The sequence below is a fragment of the Accipiter gentilis genome, chromosome 12, assembly GCF_929443795.1.
Source record: "Accipiter gentilis chromosome 12, bAccGen1.1, whole genome shotgun sequence".
Taxonomy (NCBI): Eukaryota; Metazoa; Chordata; class Aves; order Accipitriformes; family Accipitridae; genus Astur; species Astur gentilis.
In genome coordinates this window covers 23,851,679-23,869,417 of record NC_064891.1, presented here as the reverse complement: position 1 = coordinate 23,869,417, position 17,739 = coordinate 23,851,679, and the positions used below count along the sequence as shown (strand labels likewise).

At 37.9% G+C, this 17,739-nt stretch overlaps 1 protein-coding gene across 1 annotated transcript in view; it reads left to right on the top strand.

Moving 5' to 3' along the window:
- The window catches only part of IQCM (IQ motif containing M), a 121,960-nt gene that overhangs the window by 34,697 nt on the left and 69,524 nt on the right, over positions 1-17,739 (top strand). Inside the window, 1 exon segment of the mRNA XM_049815576.1 lies at positions 3,958-4,049. Coding sequence (XP_049671533.1) covers positions 3,958-4,049 — 92 coding nt within the window.

Genomic DNA, 17,739 nt, shown 5'->3' with positions numbered 1-17,739 from the left:
CAGTTCATGGTCATCCATCTATCAGAAAAAAATACACTTCTTTAATAGCATGAAGGTACACAACTGATGGGGCTTTTTCATGGGAAAGCTTGTAAAACATTTCATTTCATAAAGGACAGTGTTAGCTGGAAATAAGATTTGCAGGAAGGAAAGGAGAAGAAAGAGCTATAGCACTGCAAATAAACAGTACATTTTCAAATGCAGCTTGAATCATAAAATGAAAAAGGTGAGGAGATTTCACTTTCTAAGACAGGAAAACAATTTGACCTTTACAGAAGATATTCACACTACATATTGCTCAGGCCTTTTGATGCTTTGTTGATAAAATCAAAAGCTGTTTAGAGCAAATTAGAGTTAGCTTGATTTTGAAGCAACTGAAAAAATGAGAACAGTTTACAGCAGTGATAAAACAGAATTTTGCTCTCCCAACCAAGGCCATAGTTGTTTGAACTACAGTCTTTATTCTTTCCTCTGTTTCTTCTGACCTAGTATTATTTCTTCTTCATCTTGTATTTTTGCATTACAGTTTAACAGAAAAGCTTCACTGAATGGAACAGGGTTTAGTTTGGGACTACAGCTTTGTATGTATTTCTAAAGGGATTTGTAGGCAATCTTTATGAGTACTGCTATATTTTTAGTAGTCCTCTCACTTGCCTATTAAATACAGGGCTTAACAATAGTAATTACTGCACAAATACCAGGGTCCCAAAGTAGTACCATTTACTTCAATGAAGAGCTGCTGTGAAAGCACATTTGAAAAATAACCCATGGTGACAAGAGATGGGGAAGAAGGGAAAGAAACTGCAGTTGAAAGGGCTTTTTCTGAGGGAGCATAATTCATTCATGTGTATACAAGATTCTTTTCCCCGTTGTTTGCATTTTCACTACAATAAAATAAGTCCATGGAAGTGCCTTGTGGGCAGAAAGTGAGTTCTGTAATGGAAAGGTTTATATGACTGAAGTAAAGAAAGGCTGTGAAATAGGGTACTGCTGGGAGGCTGGAAATGAGCTGGATCAGCTAGGAGGGGACCAGCTATATAAGGGGTAGAAGGGAAAAGATTAACTGTGGGATCAGACTTAGAGAGTAGCAGGGCACAACAAAAGACCTACAAGGTGTAGCAGGAGAGAAGTCAAGGAGTGCCACTGAAGACATAGTATCTTTTCTGAACTGGAAACTTTAGGGCCATCTTCCATCAATATCTCTGTGCCAGTGCAATGACAGTGAGGGACTCCCAAGGTATTCAGGTGTGTGCTGGTTTAAGTTCTATTTTGTTTGTAAATCCAATATTGCTTTGGTGGAGGTGAGCTGTTGTAGTGGCATGTTTTCATTATTTGCAAGAACTGGTTGTATACTACAATGGAAAACTCTATATTGATTTATTTTTTTCATGTTATTTTTCTGCTCTTTCCAGACTGCTGGAGACTGAGAACTGTTGACTTTATTAAGCTTTTCCCTTTTTTAGAAATGAAAGTTTTCTTGAAAAAGTATCAGTCTTTTAAGGATTTATTTTGTTTTTGCCAAAAAATATATTTTTCTTATCTCTTTAAGTATTTTCTATGTTTATGGAGCTCACAATATTTTTCTTTTAGGTTATAAAAGAAATTAGTGAAGGAAGTAAGGAAAGAGAAAAAGGCATATGTTTCCTTTCGTCCCAAAATCTTAAGAATAGAGAAGACAGGACATTTGACATGTTTTTCACCCATTCTAGCATTTCACATTTTGTCTTTCTTTCATACATTATGTACTCCAGATCTCAAACAAACTTTTGTGTACATGCTAATACATGCTAATACTGCCTTGAGACAGGTCCACTGCTTGGTTCAGTAGACCATGTCATCACTGCACTCTGGCATTAGGGGAAAAAAAAAGGGTCAGTGGCTTTGCTCACATTTTCTTTTAAAGAAGATAGCTTTGTAGATCTGCCTCACTCCATGTTTAACCAGTGAAGTAAAATTCATCACTACCCCCCCACCAAAAAACCCCCAAACCACCCCCTCCCCTCCCAAGCCCCAGGCTTATCAGAGATGCTATCTCCAAATGCTATATGGGAACACTATTTCTAACTAGATTTCTGCCATTCGGGTTGAAGACTCCATTTTTTTCCTCAGTGAGCTGTGGGTGTGCTAACCAAGCAGCTGAACTGGATGAATGATACTCTGATCTTACAGGCACTTGGAAGAGATTTCAAGATTTCTACTGCACAGAAATAAAGCTGATGAGACTGTCATGACACAAACACAATATTCTTCTTAACACGAGCAGGAAAAGAGACCCAATTTTAGATGTTACTGTGGTTTTCTAAGTGCCCTTGAAATGCATAGCGTGTAAACAAACCTATCCTCTGGGTTGGATAACTGGACCAACACATGCTGTCTTGATTCTTCAAAGCGATTGCTTTACTTGCCCATATCAAACTCAATTCTAAAGCCTAAGAAAAGTTGAAGGATATGTAATTTCAACATACCTTTTGCTTTATTTTGACCACAATGTAAAACGCAGTCTGAGTTTTTTATGATTTGAAACATGCTTAGAAAAAACATGGGGAAAAAGAAAGGTAAATTTATTATAACTCTAGTATGGGCCTGCTCTGTTGCAGTATATACCAGCTTTACCAAAGGACATTTTATCAGAGTTTGTGCTAAGCAGAGAGGACCATAACAGAAAGTTGAGTTTACAGAAAGCATGTTTATTTCAAGTATTTCTTGCATGTAGATGTTTTCAACATGAGCTGGCAAAAACGCTTTACATAAAATGTGCAACAATGCAACTACCTTTTCTAAACAAAACAAGGTTGTTCTGTTTGCTTGTTAAGTCAGCTTTAGCAGTTCTTAGAAATGTCATTTATTAAATGTCAAGCTAATTACTTGCAATATCAACCCTGAAAAGCAAACCTTTGTGGCTGCACTTTCAGAAGCTTTATTTGTTTCTGTTCACAGTCTGTCTGGTACATTTCTAGTAAACAAATTCATGTTTGTCCAAAGGTATTAAACTATTTGCTAAATATGTATCTTTGTTTAGAATATAGGAGGATGTTTCATAATACTTTAATGAAAGCAAATGCAGAATATCTCTTTGTTTTAAATAATCAGGTTTCTAAAATGTGACTGTGATACTCAACAGATGAATTCTAGAAAATATTCCATGTCTGGCAGGGACCACTTCCACATCTGTGGGGTAGTGGGGATTGGTTTTGTTCTTGCCACTGAACCCGACACCAAAAGTACAATTAGTACTGACTCAATAGCTATTTCTATACCATGAATCATTATACCTTACACCGCCTGCTTGACACTGGAAGTGTGCTACCAGCAGTAACTACACTGTTAGGAAGAGTAACAGACCTCCTTTTGTTGAGAAAAGAGGTTAGTAGAAAGAAAACATATTTCAGTGTTGTAAGTGCTTGGTCTGCAATGACATGTAAATCAGTGAAAATGAAATGAAAGTTGTGAATCAGTAGAAATAAAAGGACTGAGAATTTCCATACTGTTTACACTACAAAAATGGAATTATTGCATTTGAAAACTCTTAACAAGATCTGAAGTAGCCTAAAAAAGTATCTGCAAGGGAAAATGAAAATGAGCACTGTCATGGTGTGTTAGTTAAATCTAGTTTACATAGGTAACCCTAACGTAAAATTGTAACAGTCCAAAGGATCTGGCATAGGGTGAAAGTTCAGAGTAGAAATGACAAAGGTTGAAGCTTTGAGATGAAAGAGCTTGGGAACAGAAACAGTAATTTTTGCAGTGGTAGCTGCTATGGGCACAGGTAGTTCCCATTCTAGAAAGTATGCATTCTGCATTATCAAAAAAGGCAAGTGCTGACCCAGTAGGAAGCAGATGTCAACTCCACTTCTGAGAACTGAACCTACTAATTCAATAGCTTCAGTACAAATAAATAACGTGAAGTAATTTGGATAAATAACATGTTTTTCAAAACCACACCTATCTTCACAACAGGCAAAGTATACCACAACTGGAGAGGTGTGATTGCACCAAATCCTGTGAAGGAGTACAGCCAGGCAAGGCAAAAAAACGTGAAAGGCAAGGAGGTATGTGAAATGACCAAGTATTGGTCAGGAAGGATCAGCTCTGTGCACATTAGAAATTCTTGCATTTTAGTAATGAACTTTGCTTTCTACGTCAGGGATCTATAATATAAACAATGGTGTTAGCAAAACAGGGGAAAAAAGTTTATAGCTGGGGCAGTAGCCAAGATTTTAGGTCCAGAAAATTCTCAGCTTACCGGACATCCTTACATTATTATGAGTACTGTTAGTCCATTACTATGGACAAAGCAGTGCTTCAATATTGGTGCACTACCATGAGTAGAACTTCATGAATCTAAGTCTGTTGTATAATGTACATGCATATGACATATTACATACAGACCGTCGTATAAAGAACAGATCCCTGTTTTAAACTAAACCAAACAGTGTATCTAGATTTGTGGAATACATAGGATTTTAAATGCTGATAGTGACTATGTGTTTGATAACACAGGCTGATCTCAAAATTGAAACAAGTTTATCTAGACGTACCTTTTCTTTAAGAAGTGGGACAGGTCAACTGATATTTGATTTGCATCTTTATGTCATGGCTCTCTCATTGTTTCATCAACTTGATTTTTATAACACGCTATCCAGAAATGTAAGCTTTTTTCCCTAAAAAAGCTGAAATTATTTGACATAGCCTCATGTAATGTAAGGCAGAAACTGGGTAATTTAAATTACCATACCTTTATACCAGTTTTAACAAATATTTTATGAAAAATCCCGAACACCACAAAGATTACAGATTCTCATATTCATATAGTTAAAATGAGGGAAAGCTCAGAAAGCAATAAATACATTTAACAAAACTTTACACATTCTGTATACACGATTTAGAAACTATATGGTTTTGAGGTACAAAGATTAAATGTTAAAAGTAGTTTAAGGTAGCAAGCAGCTGTTGGCCTAACTTCCCTACTTAAAGTTTTCTGTTTGACCTTAGAAGTGAATAGATCCTACTATTTAATAAAATTATTTTAAACATATTTTAGCCTTTTGGAAAACACTTATGAAGACTGAAAGGCTTGCAAGAAACAAACGTAGAAGTTTTCTTTCTTCTTTAAATATTTCTTCTGTTCTTAAAAAGTAGCATGTATCTGTGAATAAAGCAGAATATAAAAGAAGACAGAAGGTTTGGTACCTTAAATTGAGTTGGACAGGATTCTGGATAGTGACAGTTGAAATTCTAGCACCTCTTCAATTGAGAGATATTATCCCTAAAAGCATTTTATAATGATAGTTACTTTCAAATGAGTGTTGTGGTTTAGGCCCAGCTGGCAACTAAGCACAATGCTGCCACTCACTCACTCCTTCCCCTCCCCAGTGGGATGGAGAGGAGAATCAGAAGAAAAAGGTAAAACTCGTGAGTTGAGATAAAGGCAGTTTAACACAAGAAGAGAAGAAATAACAATAATAATAATTAAAAAAAGAAAATGTGAAGCAAGTGATGCACAATGCAATTGCTGACCACCCAGAACCCCATGCCCAGCCCATTCTGAAGCCGTGATCCCTCCTTCCCCCTGGCCAGGTGCCCCAGTTTATATACTCAGCATGATGTCATATGGTATAGAATATCCCCTTGGCTTCCAGCTTCTTGTGAAAATGAACTCTATCCCAGCCAAACCCAGGACAATGAGTCATCCTCACATAGATACAGTCAGATAATTGTTCTCTGTATTCTTTGGAAAACACTATGAACCTTGCATTTGTATAAACAAGATCTTTTCTTTCTGTACTGTAACTCAGTTCTCTTTGTAAATTCTTCTAACAGTCAGTTAATTCTCAAAGAGAGTAACTCTGGACTGATAAGGGTATTTTCACCTAATGAATCCAGGACCTTGCTGTAGGCAACTGTGTCATTTAGATATTTATTAAGCACTAGTTTTCAACTAGGTAAGTTTTCTTTCGTTCCTACTACTTCCATGGAAAAACAGCTCTTGTCTCCTTTGGTGGTCAGAAACCTTCAGTTTTCATCCTAAATTTAGGCAAGGCCAGTTTGTGTTTACTCTATTTTGTCAACATTGCCATTTGGCTTTACAGATCTTCTCTCTCCTTGACTTTTTACACTCACTCCTGCCTGAATCAGTTGTGCCCACTGTCAGCCTCTGCCTCTCTGGGCTGAAAAATGTGAAACTACTTTTTTCCTCTCATGTGAGACACTCTTCATTGCCCTAATTGTCCTAACGGCCATTTCTCTGCACTTTAACCAATCGGAATTCACCTTGTTGGAATGCTGAGTGACCACAGTGATACAGAATATAACAATTCACGGAGTAGCATTAAGCTTTACCTTGTCTGACATTTCTAGGATCAAATTTACTTCTACTCAGCTATGGCTTATTGTCATGCTGGAAATTGGTTACACATCCAGGTCTTCCTCCTCTACCATTATCTCTAACTAAAAAACTTGCATAGAATTTCTTCTCATTAATCAGTTTATGAACTTGCACTTTCACTGTTCGCTCTGTTTCTACAGCTACAGCCTGCAATATTATCCAGTTCTTCTTTTCCTATATGACACTTTGATCTTCCAGGTTTATTGGTGCTGTACTCCAACTATGTGTCACTTCACTGGTACACTCTTATTCTATGCTGAATACTAATAGAAGTATTATTATGTTCACTAGTGACACAGATTTTGGAGGAAATCCACCAGTAACCTCCTGGTAGCCCATAGTTTCTTGTTTAGATCAGTGCACCACTGGCTCTCCTTTTCTCAGCTCCTTATCCACTTACAAATAATGAGAAACCACAGCTAGGAACTAAATCAGCGTTAGAATTAGTCGAATGTAAAAAATTGCACAGCTAAGGAATTAATTTTTTACTGTATTTGAAAAAGATAAGTTTGAAAGTGTAACTAACTGTGCATCTATGCATACTAAACAACTTATGGTTGTATTTTGAGATTTACTTGTTCTCCATCTTAAACTTTGTATTTTACAAGTGGCCTCAGAAATTATCTGCAAATTGGTGACTCATATTGTTTCTGGTTTGAAAACTGTACTAGAAAGTGTGATTGTCTATATTAATGGCATGCCCAAAGATGTCATATTTAGTATCTGCTACAAACTTAGGCTGATGGTGACTAAAAGCAAAATGTAATATTCAGCCTTAAGAGTATTCTAACAATTGGAATGTCTTAGGAATTTATGTTAAGATATTCAAGCTGCAATAAAGGTGTTAACTGAAGAATCCTGTAGATGTATGCAATGACAGTGCAGTAACCCTTGCTAGCTGATGATGTGCAAACCTTTCTGAGAAAGCCTTCCAGAGGAAGAGTGAAAAGTCCACGGACTACACTCACATTTAAAAGATAGTATGGAAAAAAAAAAAAAATAGAAAAAAAGAGAAATAAAGATCAGATGGGATGGGATGGAGTTAGAATCCTTATCCAGCTTTAGATCAAGAATAATGTTCAGATGAAGAAGTATTGCTGAATGCAGTAAATTTTCACCTTTGACAGCATGTAAGAGTCTTGGGAAGTCTAGATAAAACAGGTTACCTCTTGCCTAGAGAGGCATCTGATCATTAAGTCTAAATTAAAATTGCATTTTATATTTATTTCTAGTGTGTTTTTTCTAATCTTGCATCAAAATGCCTGACCTTATTTAATAAAGAGTTTCTTGATTATTAAGTTTGCTTGATGTTAAGAATGAGATAAGCATGGAATGCTACTTCCATGGAAGAGTAAAAGGAAGGACTAAGTGTCATGAGCAGACGTTGCTGAGAAACTATGTCCCAGGGTGAGTTTATGGAATTTAGGGAGCCAGAGTATCTCCTGCTACACTGCAAACACTCGTATTAGGAACATGGGCTGAGTTTACTGTGTAGCACTTATTGAAAAGTGGTTTTTTCAGCAAGGACAAGCCATCATTTCCTCTACAAGGAGCAAATGACTGAGAAATATAACCTGACTTTAGGCAAATCCTGAAGCTCTACAGCTGAAATGTTTCCCCCACCCCAAAATTAGTTTCAATGGCATTTTTGTCAGAATTTCTCAGGCCTAGAATATCTGCTCTGGGGAGGAAAGGAGAAAAACAGAAATTCTAACCTTCTCATGAAACCAAGCATGCAGATGGGGTTTTGGGTAGGCTATGAAAAAGTAAAATCAAAATAACTTTGCTGATTTATTCAGGGCATTTTATTCAATATAAGTTTCTGGCATCACAAGTGAATGCCTTAGCCACTGTGTAGAACCTTTTGATTTTGTTCTGCAACAAAACAAAACTGAACTTCAAAATCTTAAAATGTCATGTGAAGTTATGAGTGAGCCTGTAATGAACACATTATCCAAAGACAGGACAGTACTCTTCATTTGCATAGGTAACATAGCTAAACTACCTTCTCGAAAGAGGCTTCGATGGTAGGCCTGTATTGCCAATGCAGTTACATTTTGTTTTCACAACTGAATCTGGGGCACATCCTTTCAATTATTTTCAACATCAATTCAACTTTCTATTTGCAATACCCATGTTCCTGGTAGGTAAGTTACCATGTAAACCTATGTGCTTGCTTCATGGAATCTTTATTTGATTAAAGCCAGCTACAATGTCTAATCTACCAAGAAGAAAAGCTAACCTGGATTAAAATACAGACAAGAAGTGGTGAAGAAGATGTAGAAAGCATGTCATGCACGAAGACATCTTTGTTACCGAACGTTTCATGTGAACAAGAATCACCTTGCAGAGTATTTCCATGTCTGATTGCATTTTCTTTAATGAGAAAAGGCAACAGAGTTCACTGTAGCTTATGAATCTGGATAAAACAGTGAGTGCTCTCAGAAAGTGCCTGTAGCTTTGCTTACATCTACACACAAGGGGTATTGTTGTTTCAGAATGGCTTTCATATACTGTTTGAAAGATTAACAGAAACAAAAAAGTGAGAGTGGTTCATTAAACTTTAAAATATGCTTAATACAATCTTTCCCCAAAAGACACGTGAGGAAGAATAGGTTATAGACAAGGTGTTACATTACCAGAATGCCATTATTTTGAATTATTGATTTATTTTCTTTGGGAGGAAATAGAATATAACCATGGTGTTTCAAGAGCTGAGATAGCTTGGTTTGCTTGCAGTTTGCACTTTAGTAGGATTTTGCACTTGACCTAAAATAGGAGACAGTTATTTAAATCAAAAGCTCTTCCAAAGCTAGCTGTGAATTACCCATTTCTGCATTATGATTCAAGGCTGATAAAGAGTTCTACTGTTTATCATGCAAAGTGGTTTCATGGTTCAAATTCACCAGTTTAGACAGAATATCATAATAATCTGAATTGAACAAAATATGAAACATCCTTTTCCACTCTATCTGATTCACAATAGAATGATCAGCTTCTATTCTTACCATGGATGTATGGTGCCAGTTTCAGTGTTCCAGGATGCAACTGCAGGTGTTTTTCCTGTGCTACCTTGTGGGTGTGGCAGAAAATCTTTGTATATGGTCCAAAACAACCTCTTTAAGGCACTTTATGTTCATTCTTAATCTTAACCTTTACCTTTAGTTGCTGGCTGGGTTTAAACCACGACAGTCCATACTGTCTGTTCTAAAGTAACAACCGTTAAGCTCCTGATGTACTGTGACAACTCTGTGTCATGCCAATCAAAATCGCTTCATTGTTTCCTTGTGTTACTTCATCTGTCTGTATTCCTGTTGTCTCTTAATTTTTATTGCAATTGTGAATTATCTGAGATAGTAATTGTTCTATACTTCTTGTATTTAAGCGTGTCCAGCACTATTGGGCACTGGGAACAAGGCTAAGGTCTTGAGTTTCTGTGGTGTGGTACCACTAACTATAATATATGAGCTGAATTTTTTCTCTGGTTGCATCCTAGTCACCTCTTCCAGTCTTTCATATGACACCCTTAGTCCAGTTTCTTCTGGACTGCAGTGATCTGTGGTCTTACTGCAAAAGCGTTTGGGTTTTTTTTTAAACTTTGGGACAGAAGTCTTAACAGTCTTTTGAGTCATCAGGGTCCTGCATTTCAGCTTCTTCGCAGTTTCAGAAATTGCTGGAAATTTTAAAATGATATTTTGAGTAATTTTCCTCGTTGTAGATTAATGTAATTATTATATCCATATATATCCTGTCCTAGTAAGAAAATTTAAGGTACTCACAAATAGATCTTGGGCCCTGTACAAAAGAGGTGGAAGACTAGCAGAGCTAGAATGGAATAAATTAGTTTGCTGCCCCCGATTCTGGAGTAGCTTTCCATGCAGACATTATTCTTAAATAGAAGTTACTTTTATTCCAGAATAATTATTCTGCTCACAAAGCAGCTCCGGCTCTGAGACAAAGCTGAGACTTCTAACACTTTGTAAGTTTATCTCTGAATTCCTGCTGTGCAGATGGCACAGTGGGCTGGGGAGCAGCAGGACTGGGAAGCAATAGAGGAGTTGGCAGGTTGGTGAAGAAGCTAACAGGTGGCTTGTGAAGTGGAAGCAAGGTCTTCATTGCAGGCCACCCTTGTCTCAGGCAGAATAAAATTTTGAATTCAAAGGGGAGAGGTAGTCTCACATGAAAGCATATGCAACCTACTGGACCACATGCTGGAGACTTGAAAGGTAGTTTGGGAAGTAAAGGAAAAGAATTGTAAACTTTTGGATGACCCTAGCTAAAAATTGGAAACCTAGAGGGACGAATGGCTGTTCGAAGGGTAGCTACACACTGAGATGGTGGATCAGTGCAAATAGAGGGCTGTTGAAGAAAAATACTCTATGAGGTCTTCAGATGAGGTAGTTTGTTTTTATTTTTTTTTTTTTTCTCTCAGCAACCTTATCAGAGTACAGATTGCTGTAACAGCCAATTAAATTCCTTTTGCAAGTGGGAAGCAGGAGAATGAACTCAATTGGCAAGTGGCTCTCAGAGTGTGAAGTGGGAACAGCTCATTCCGAGTCAAACACATGCTTCACTGCACTGTTTTATGTGGAAGATTCTGAGAAGATAAAGCCATTTGACTCCTTTGTTATAGCAGTGTATCAAATAGCCTGGCGAGTGCAAATTGTAAAGAACCTTTGCGTGTATTTCTCACCTCCCACTTTTCAGGGGTTGGTGATATGATTTTCCTTACTGTTAAGAGGGAACATACTTCAAGCTATGTGGTCAACTTACTTTAAGGAAGTAAGGTAAAATATACCTTACTTGAGAAAGAATACTTAATACTTAAGAAAGTAAGGTGAAAAATAGTTTTCACTCAGCTGTATTAAGCCTTATGGGTAGCATTCTGCTGTTCAAGGGTTTATCTTCTCAAAATGTTCATTTTTTAAGTGAACAATACTTGTAAGTGTTTGAAACTTGATTGATGAATATCAGAGATATTCACAGGTCTGGTCCTGGCATATAATGATCACACGCATAGTAGGATTTTAGTTTCTTTCGTCAGCTCATAATCAGAATCACATACTGATAAGCACAGCTGGAGGACCTAAGAGTCCCTTGGACAATGTCTTGAGTATTTCCATGGAGAAATTTTGTGTGAATTATTAAGACATGTTGGAAGTAACTTAGAAAGTTATCGAGTATCTATCTTGCTCTGAATTCATACATTTATACCCAGACATGTGCAAAGTCACTTACTGTAGTGTTGGATCTGTGCCCAGAAATTCATTTTTGGAGAATGACTCTTGAGGTTTTATGCAGATAGTATGCTTATTGCACCTCTATGTCCACTCTTTTCTCATGTTTTCTCTCAGACAGCTGGTGTTAACATCCAGACTGCATTAAAATAACTAGTCACATCTTGATTGCACAAGAAGTGTAATTTAATCTTCATATTAAATCATAAATGGTCACTTTATTAGGCATTGGCTTGGCTTTAGACCACATGAACTAAAATGTAGATTGCCTTTCAGCATATACCTTACATGCCTGACAGGGTTTCCAAATGGATGAATGGGATTGATAAGACGATAGGCTTTAGCCAGTCTCGTTCTGGGAGGACCAACTTCAGGACTCACATCCCTACATCAAAATCAGAAGCAAAGACCAAAATATAGCAAGCTAGTATAAAAGCCAACCAAACTGGACAAGACTACTCGGTGGTGACACAGAACTTAATAAATAAATTACCAAATAACTATACATGTATGTTATGGGTTACTGTGGTAGTTTTTTTTGGTAGCGGGGAAGGGGCCGCAGGGGTGGCTCCTGTGAGAAGCTGCTAGAAGCTTCCCTGGCTCCAAGTCGGATCCGCCTCTGGCCCAGACCGACCCAGACAGTGACGGTGGTAGCGCCTCTGGGAGAACGGACTTAAGAAGGGGAACCTGCAGTGAGTAGTGGGATTGGAATGTGAGAGGAACCCCTCTGCAGACCCTGAGGTCAGTGCAGAAGGAGGGGAGGAGGTGCGCCGGAGGAGGGGATGCCCCTGCAGCCCGTGGTGAGACGGCAGGCTGTGTCCCCCCAGCCCACGGAGGGGAGCGGATGCCTGTCTGCAGCCCGGGGAGGACCCCATGCTGGAGCAGTTGGGTGCCCCCAAAGATGGCTGTGACTCCATGGTAAAGGCCATGCTGGAGCAGCCTGTGACTGAAGATTGGCCCACGGAAAGGACTTTATGTTGGAGAAGTTCGTGAAGGACTGTCTCCCGTGGGAGGGACCCCACGGTGGAGCAGGGGAGGAGTGAGGAGTCCTCCCCCTGAGGAGGAAGGAGCGGCAGAGACAAGGTGTGGGGAGCTGACCCCAACCCCTGTCCCCTGTTGCCCTGTGCCGTCAGGGGGAGGAGGTGGAGAGAACTGGGAGTGGGGTTGAGGTCTGGGGGGAAGGTGTTCTAAGATTTGGTTTTTACTTTCTAATATCCTTGTTTTGTTTTGATTTGTACTAAATTAAATTGATTTTGTTTTTTCCCCAAGTTGAGCCTGTCTTTTACCCATGACCATAAGTGGTGAGTGATCCCTCCCAGTCCTTGTCTCGACCCACGAGCCTTTCTTTATATGTTCTCCTCATCCCCCTGTGGTCGGGAGGGAGGAGTGAGCGAGTGGCTCCATAGTGCTTTGTTACCAGCTAGGTTTAAACCACAACAACCTAGGTACAATGAGGTACTAAGACTATTCCTGAGCATGTGCGTGCATTTTAGCTCTGCCACCAGGTAACAGTTAATTGCACTGGTGGCTGATGATCCTAAAATATACAAGGGTGTGCAGAGCCAGGTCTTCTATTTGCAATAGCGATTGCCTGAAGTGCATTAACAGCCTCTAAGAGGAATGTTTTTCTCTAACAGTTGGCTAACTCATACCTCACTGCTTGAAATCTGCAATACAAGTCAGCACACTGACTTACAGCTTTTAAAAACTGCATTCTTTGATTAAAAAATGATAATCAGTGTCTAGCATTCAGGCTCTCTGGGTAGACTTGCAAAATAAACTGCTTGAAAGAGTGGTTTAGTTGTACTTAATGCATTGCTGACATTAATCTAGCATGTACCACATCTGATTTGTCAAAGTCAGTCATGTTTTGTTATTTGTTCATCACAACATTCTGGTAATTGAAAAAGTAATGAAAACATTTGATGGAGGGAATTGCTCTATAACATACACCTGAATGAGCTCTGAATTTGGCATTTTCACACAGGTAGGAACTTGGGACCATTGTGGTTAGTTGTCTGAAATTGCTAACCAAAGGGAGTACAAAACACAGTAGGAAGTTGGGTATGGAACGGAAAAGAACTTAGGGCTTAACAGAAAATGTCACCATGACTGTGTACCTCGAAGCAGGTAGCAGTGTGGAGAGACGCTACAGTCAGCAGTTAGTGACAGAAGCCAAGCACATCAGGTCAAAAGAAGAATCAGGGGAAGTGTTGGGACAACAGCATGGCTGGGAGCTGGGCTGAAGTCTCAGGAAGTCCATTGAACACAATAGGGTCTAACGTAGCAGATAATAAGCAAGGCTAGTGTGCAGTTGAGTACGAGACGCTGGTTTGAGTAAATGAGACTGGGGAGCAGGATCTGAAGCATAAGGTAGCCAAAAATATGTGGAAACATGCAACCAATAGGACTCACTTTTTCATGAAGTGGATAAGAGCAAATCACCTGTCAGGCATGCAGTCTTTCCTTCAGCTGATTGAACGTGTCAGGTCCTTAACTGGCAGGAAGACTCCTGAGGCTAGCTGTGGCACTGATAATCTAATTGGAATTTACTAAGAATATCAAAATACCAGTGTAGCTGGCTGCTGATCAGGACAGAGTTCTTACTACGTCCATGTCTTCAATACTACATGCCAGTCATACTGTCCTAAAAAAGAACAGGAATCTAGGAGGTAGTGTATGGGATTGCCAGAGGTGTGAAATAGTTTCTGTCATAAAACAGACTAAATAAACTGGGTATTGCAAGGTGGGAAAATGTTTCATGCTGTATTTACTGATAATGGATATCATATACTATTTTACCATCTGTAGATTCAGTATCATAAAATCTAGGTGATACGTAACGGATCAGGAATATAATCTTGACAGTAGAGGAAAGGCTAATAAAGAATGGTATATATTTATTTCCTACCTCAAGAACTAGAGGGGCCTGATGAAATCATCAGGTAGCAAATTTAGAGCAAAAATATAAAAATCTTTTTCATATAATGCATAATTGAATTGTGGATCTGGCAGCCACAGGTGTTGCAAAGTCTGAAAATAGAAAAGGGATCAAAAAGGGCGATTAGAAAATTTGATGTCTGATTGGTTATTCAGTGGCTATTAAACATAACGGTATACATGCTGCCTTCAGCTCAGTCACTAAACTGCTGATAATCAGAAGTCTAGAGTGGCAACTAATCACCCTTGAAAGTGTCATGTTTCTTATGTCTGCCTATACCATTTTCTTGGCCATTGTTAGGAAGAGCATATTGGGATGGGTGGAATTTTGGTGTGATGTCAGTTATCTGTTCTTTAAGATGCTTTGTTTATCGCTGCATTTCAGGAACACAGGGATTAAAATGACAAGGACATCTGAGGGAGTTACAGTTACCTGCTTCAGTTATATACTGGGTTATTCTTTTTTTTTTTTTTTCTTTTATCCAAGTCTTTTACAGATGATGTAACCTTTTTAAGAGCTAGGCAGATCAGAAATGCATCACAACAAAAGCCAAACACCATGATCTATACAAGTTATAGCAAATGTTTGTGGGTTTTGTGTTTTCATAATTCATTACATGAAAACACTGTTAGAATTATAAGGTAGCAGGACAGAGATAGTCTTTGAGGAGATAGAAAGGAGAAAGCAATTATTTCCCCTTTATGAACCTGTACATCTGGGCTTAAAGCAAAGTATTGCTAGGTTCATCCCTAACATTTGCTGTTACTAGTTAGGTTGGGTTTATTTCTTAAACTTTTTAGTTTTGCTGGGTAAAGCTGTAAGTCCTGTCTAAATTTAGAACCTTTTAAAGTATATGTACAGTTCTTGACATGTATGGCAGTTATGAGCTGAGCTGTCTTAGATTTTACCTATCTAATTCACTAGGTCTTTCTTCTGTCTTTCCAGGTTACAGTAGACTTCCAAGCCAAGAAAAAGAAGAACATCAAGTGCTAAGTCAGAAAGGAGGAATATAAGTTGCTTTTTTCCAATTCATCTTTTGTAAAAATGGCAACAGATTAAACTGATGTACTTATTTTCAAACTTATTTTTCAGAGTTTTTCATTTGGAAATTAATATTGAAAACTGACAAAGGCATTAGAAAGCATGAATAGGTCTTAGTCATACATTTACACTATTTCCAAGTAGAATCCATAGATTCTCAATGTCATTAAGTTGCAAAACCTCAGAATGGTGATTCTGGGTTCTTCTGTGTGATGAACAAGATCTGTTTGTTTGATGTGTATATTAATCTCCCATTAACATCACTGCAGCCTCAGAAAACTAGGAAAATTTTAGTATCAGGCCCTGTGACCAACTAAATTGGGCCCACTGAGGTTGAAAACATTGTCTTCAACTGAAAGTGAAAGCTTTGTTGTGCCTGTCCTTATGGCTTGTCTTTATGCCTCCATATTGTTTTACTGTCATATTTTGTCTTCTGTGTACATCCTGACTGAATAATTTGGGATGTATTTTGGAGTTTAAACAGTGTTTCATCACCTTAATTTATGTCTGCATGAATTGTAATACGCTGGTCATCAAAATTCTACTCAGCCATACATTGATTATGTATATGCATATCTTCAGATTTTATTTGTAAAGTGATAATTTCTGGATTGAGAACATACTGACACTTATGAGTAATCACTGGGCTCCAGTTCAGCACTCCATCTGTATTCAGGAAAACACTTAAGCTTAATTTTAACTTTAGCTCAGGTAAGCATGCAATTGCCTCCATCCAAATTCAGAATAGCGTTTTAAGTATGTGCCTAACTTTAGGCATATCCTTAAATCCTACTAAAGCTAAAATCAAACACATCCTTAAGTGTCTTCATGAATATGGATAACTACTGAATGTGGTTTGATGAAATGAACTCTGTTGGCCACTAAATAACAAGAAATGCCTGGCCATGATTTCATTAATGTCCTAGAGGCAGCGAAAATATAACAGAGAAATAAAACAATCTATTTGTGTCTTGAAATTCTAAAAGCTAAGCTGTGTACTGCTGAAGATAAAGTATTTTATAAACTGCAGGGGGTCTTTCTATCCTTTAAAGAAGACTGTATCAGTAGGAAATCAAGACTTCATTCTCAGTGTCTCTTTAAGTTCAGAATGTTCAATAAAATTCTGTTTCATTCTTTAAACAAGACATTTCAGATAATGTATCTAAATCTGTTTAAAATTACAAATGATAACGAGAGTGCAACTGGTCACAGAAACTTATAAAGAAAATGAGTAAACTGTATACAGGTGGTAAGGATGTTACAGCTTGTAGCACGTTTTTTATGATTTTGTTTTATTTTCAATGCTAGAGTGTTCTTTGAATGCTAAACCATTCTTTGTTTCAGTCCATTTTTACTTCTGCTGCTTCAATTTCTACAATCTTTCTGCACTATTTATGTGAAAAGCTCTTTGCATTTTTTATTTCAGATCCTCTCCTATTGCAGTTCATGAAGTCTTTCAACAGTAGGCTGTTAATTCTTTGCAGATTAATATGATTTCAGTGATAATCCTTTCATTTGTTGAATTTTTAAGACATATAATCATTAAAGAAAGTGCTTGACAGATTTTCCATTAAAGTAGTACAAAGCAGGTGGTATTTCTTTAATGTATGTTGGTAGCACTTTATGTTGTTCATTTATAAAATTAAATTTGCGGATGAAGCAAATAAGTCTAGGGTTAGTTATTGGTCTTTTCCTTTGGTATTATGCTTCAAATCCAGTCAAGGAAAAAAAAAAATATTCAAGGGTTTGCAGACAAACCAGGGTTTGAATACTCTTTTTGCAACTCCATTGCTACTTTTCATCTGGAGTAAGGGTCATTTTGGGTTCTGTCCTGATACTGTAAAGCATCAAGTTAAGCATGTGGAGAAAAAGCAGGTTATAATTTAATACATGAGATTTGCCTTCAGGTAGGCCATAGGATGTAAATGGTATACAGGAGTTATTCCAGCTCTCTGTACAAGGCTAATTCTTGTCTTCATTGAAGTTAAACATATGACTGAAATACTCTTCTCCAGATGAAACAGAAGTCTATAATTGTCTCGCAATAATGGCACAGATAAATCTCTTGCCATTAGGGTTTTTGTTTTGCTGTTGATTCCCAGCTCACTGCCCATGACTGTCCTTTTCATCCAAAT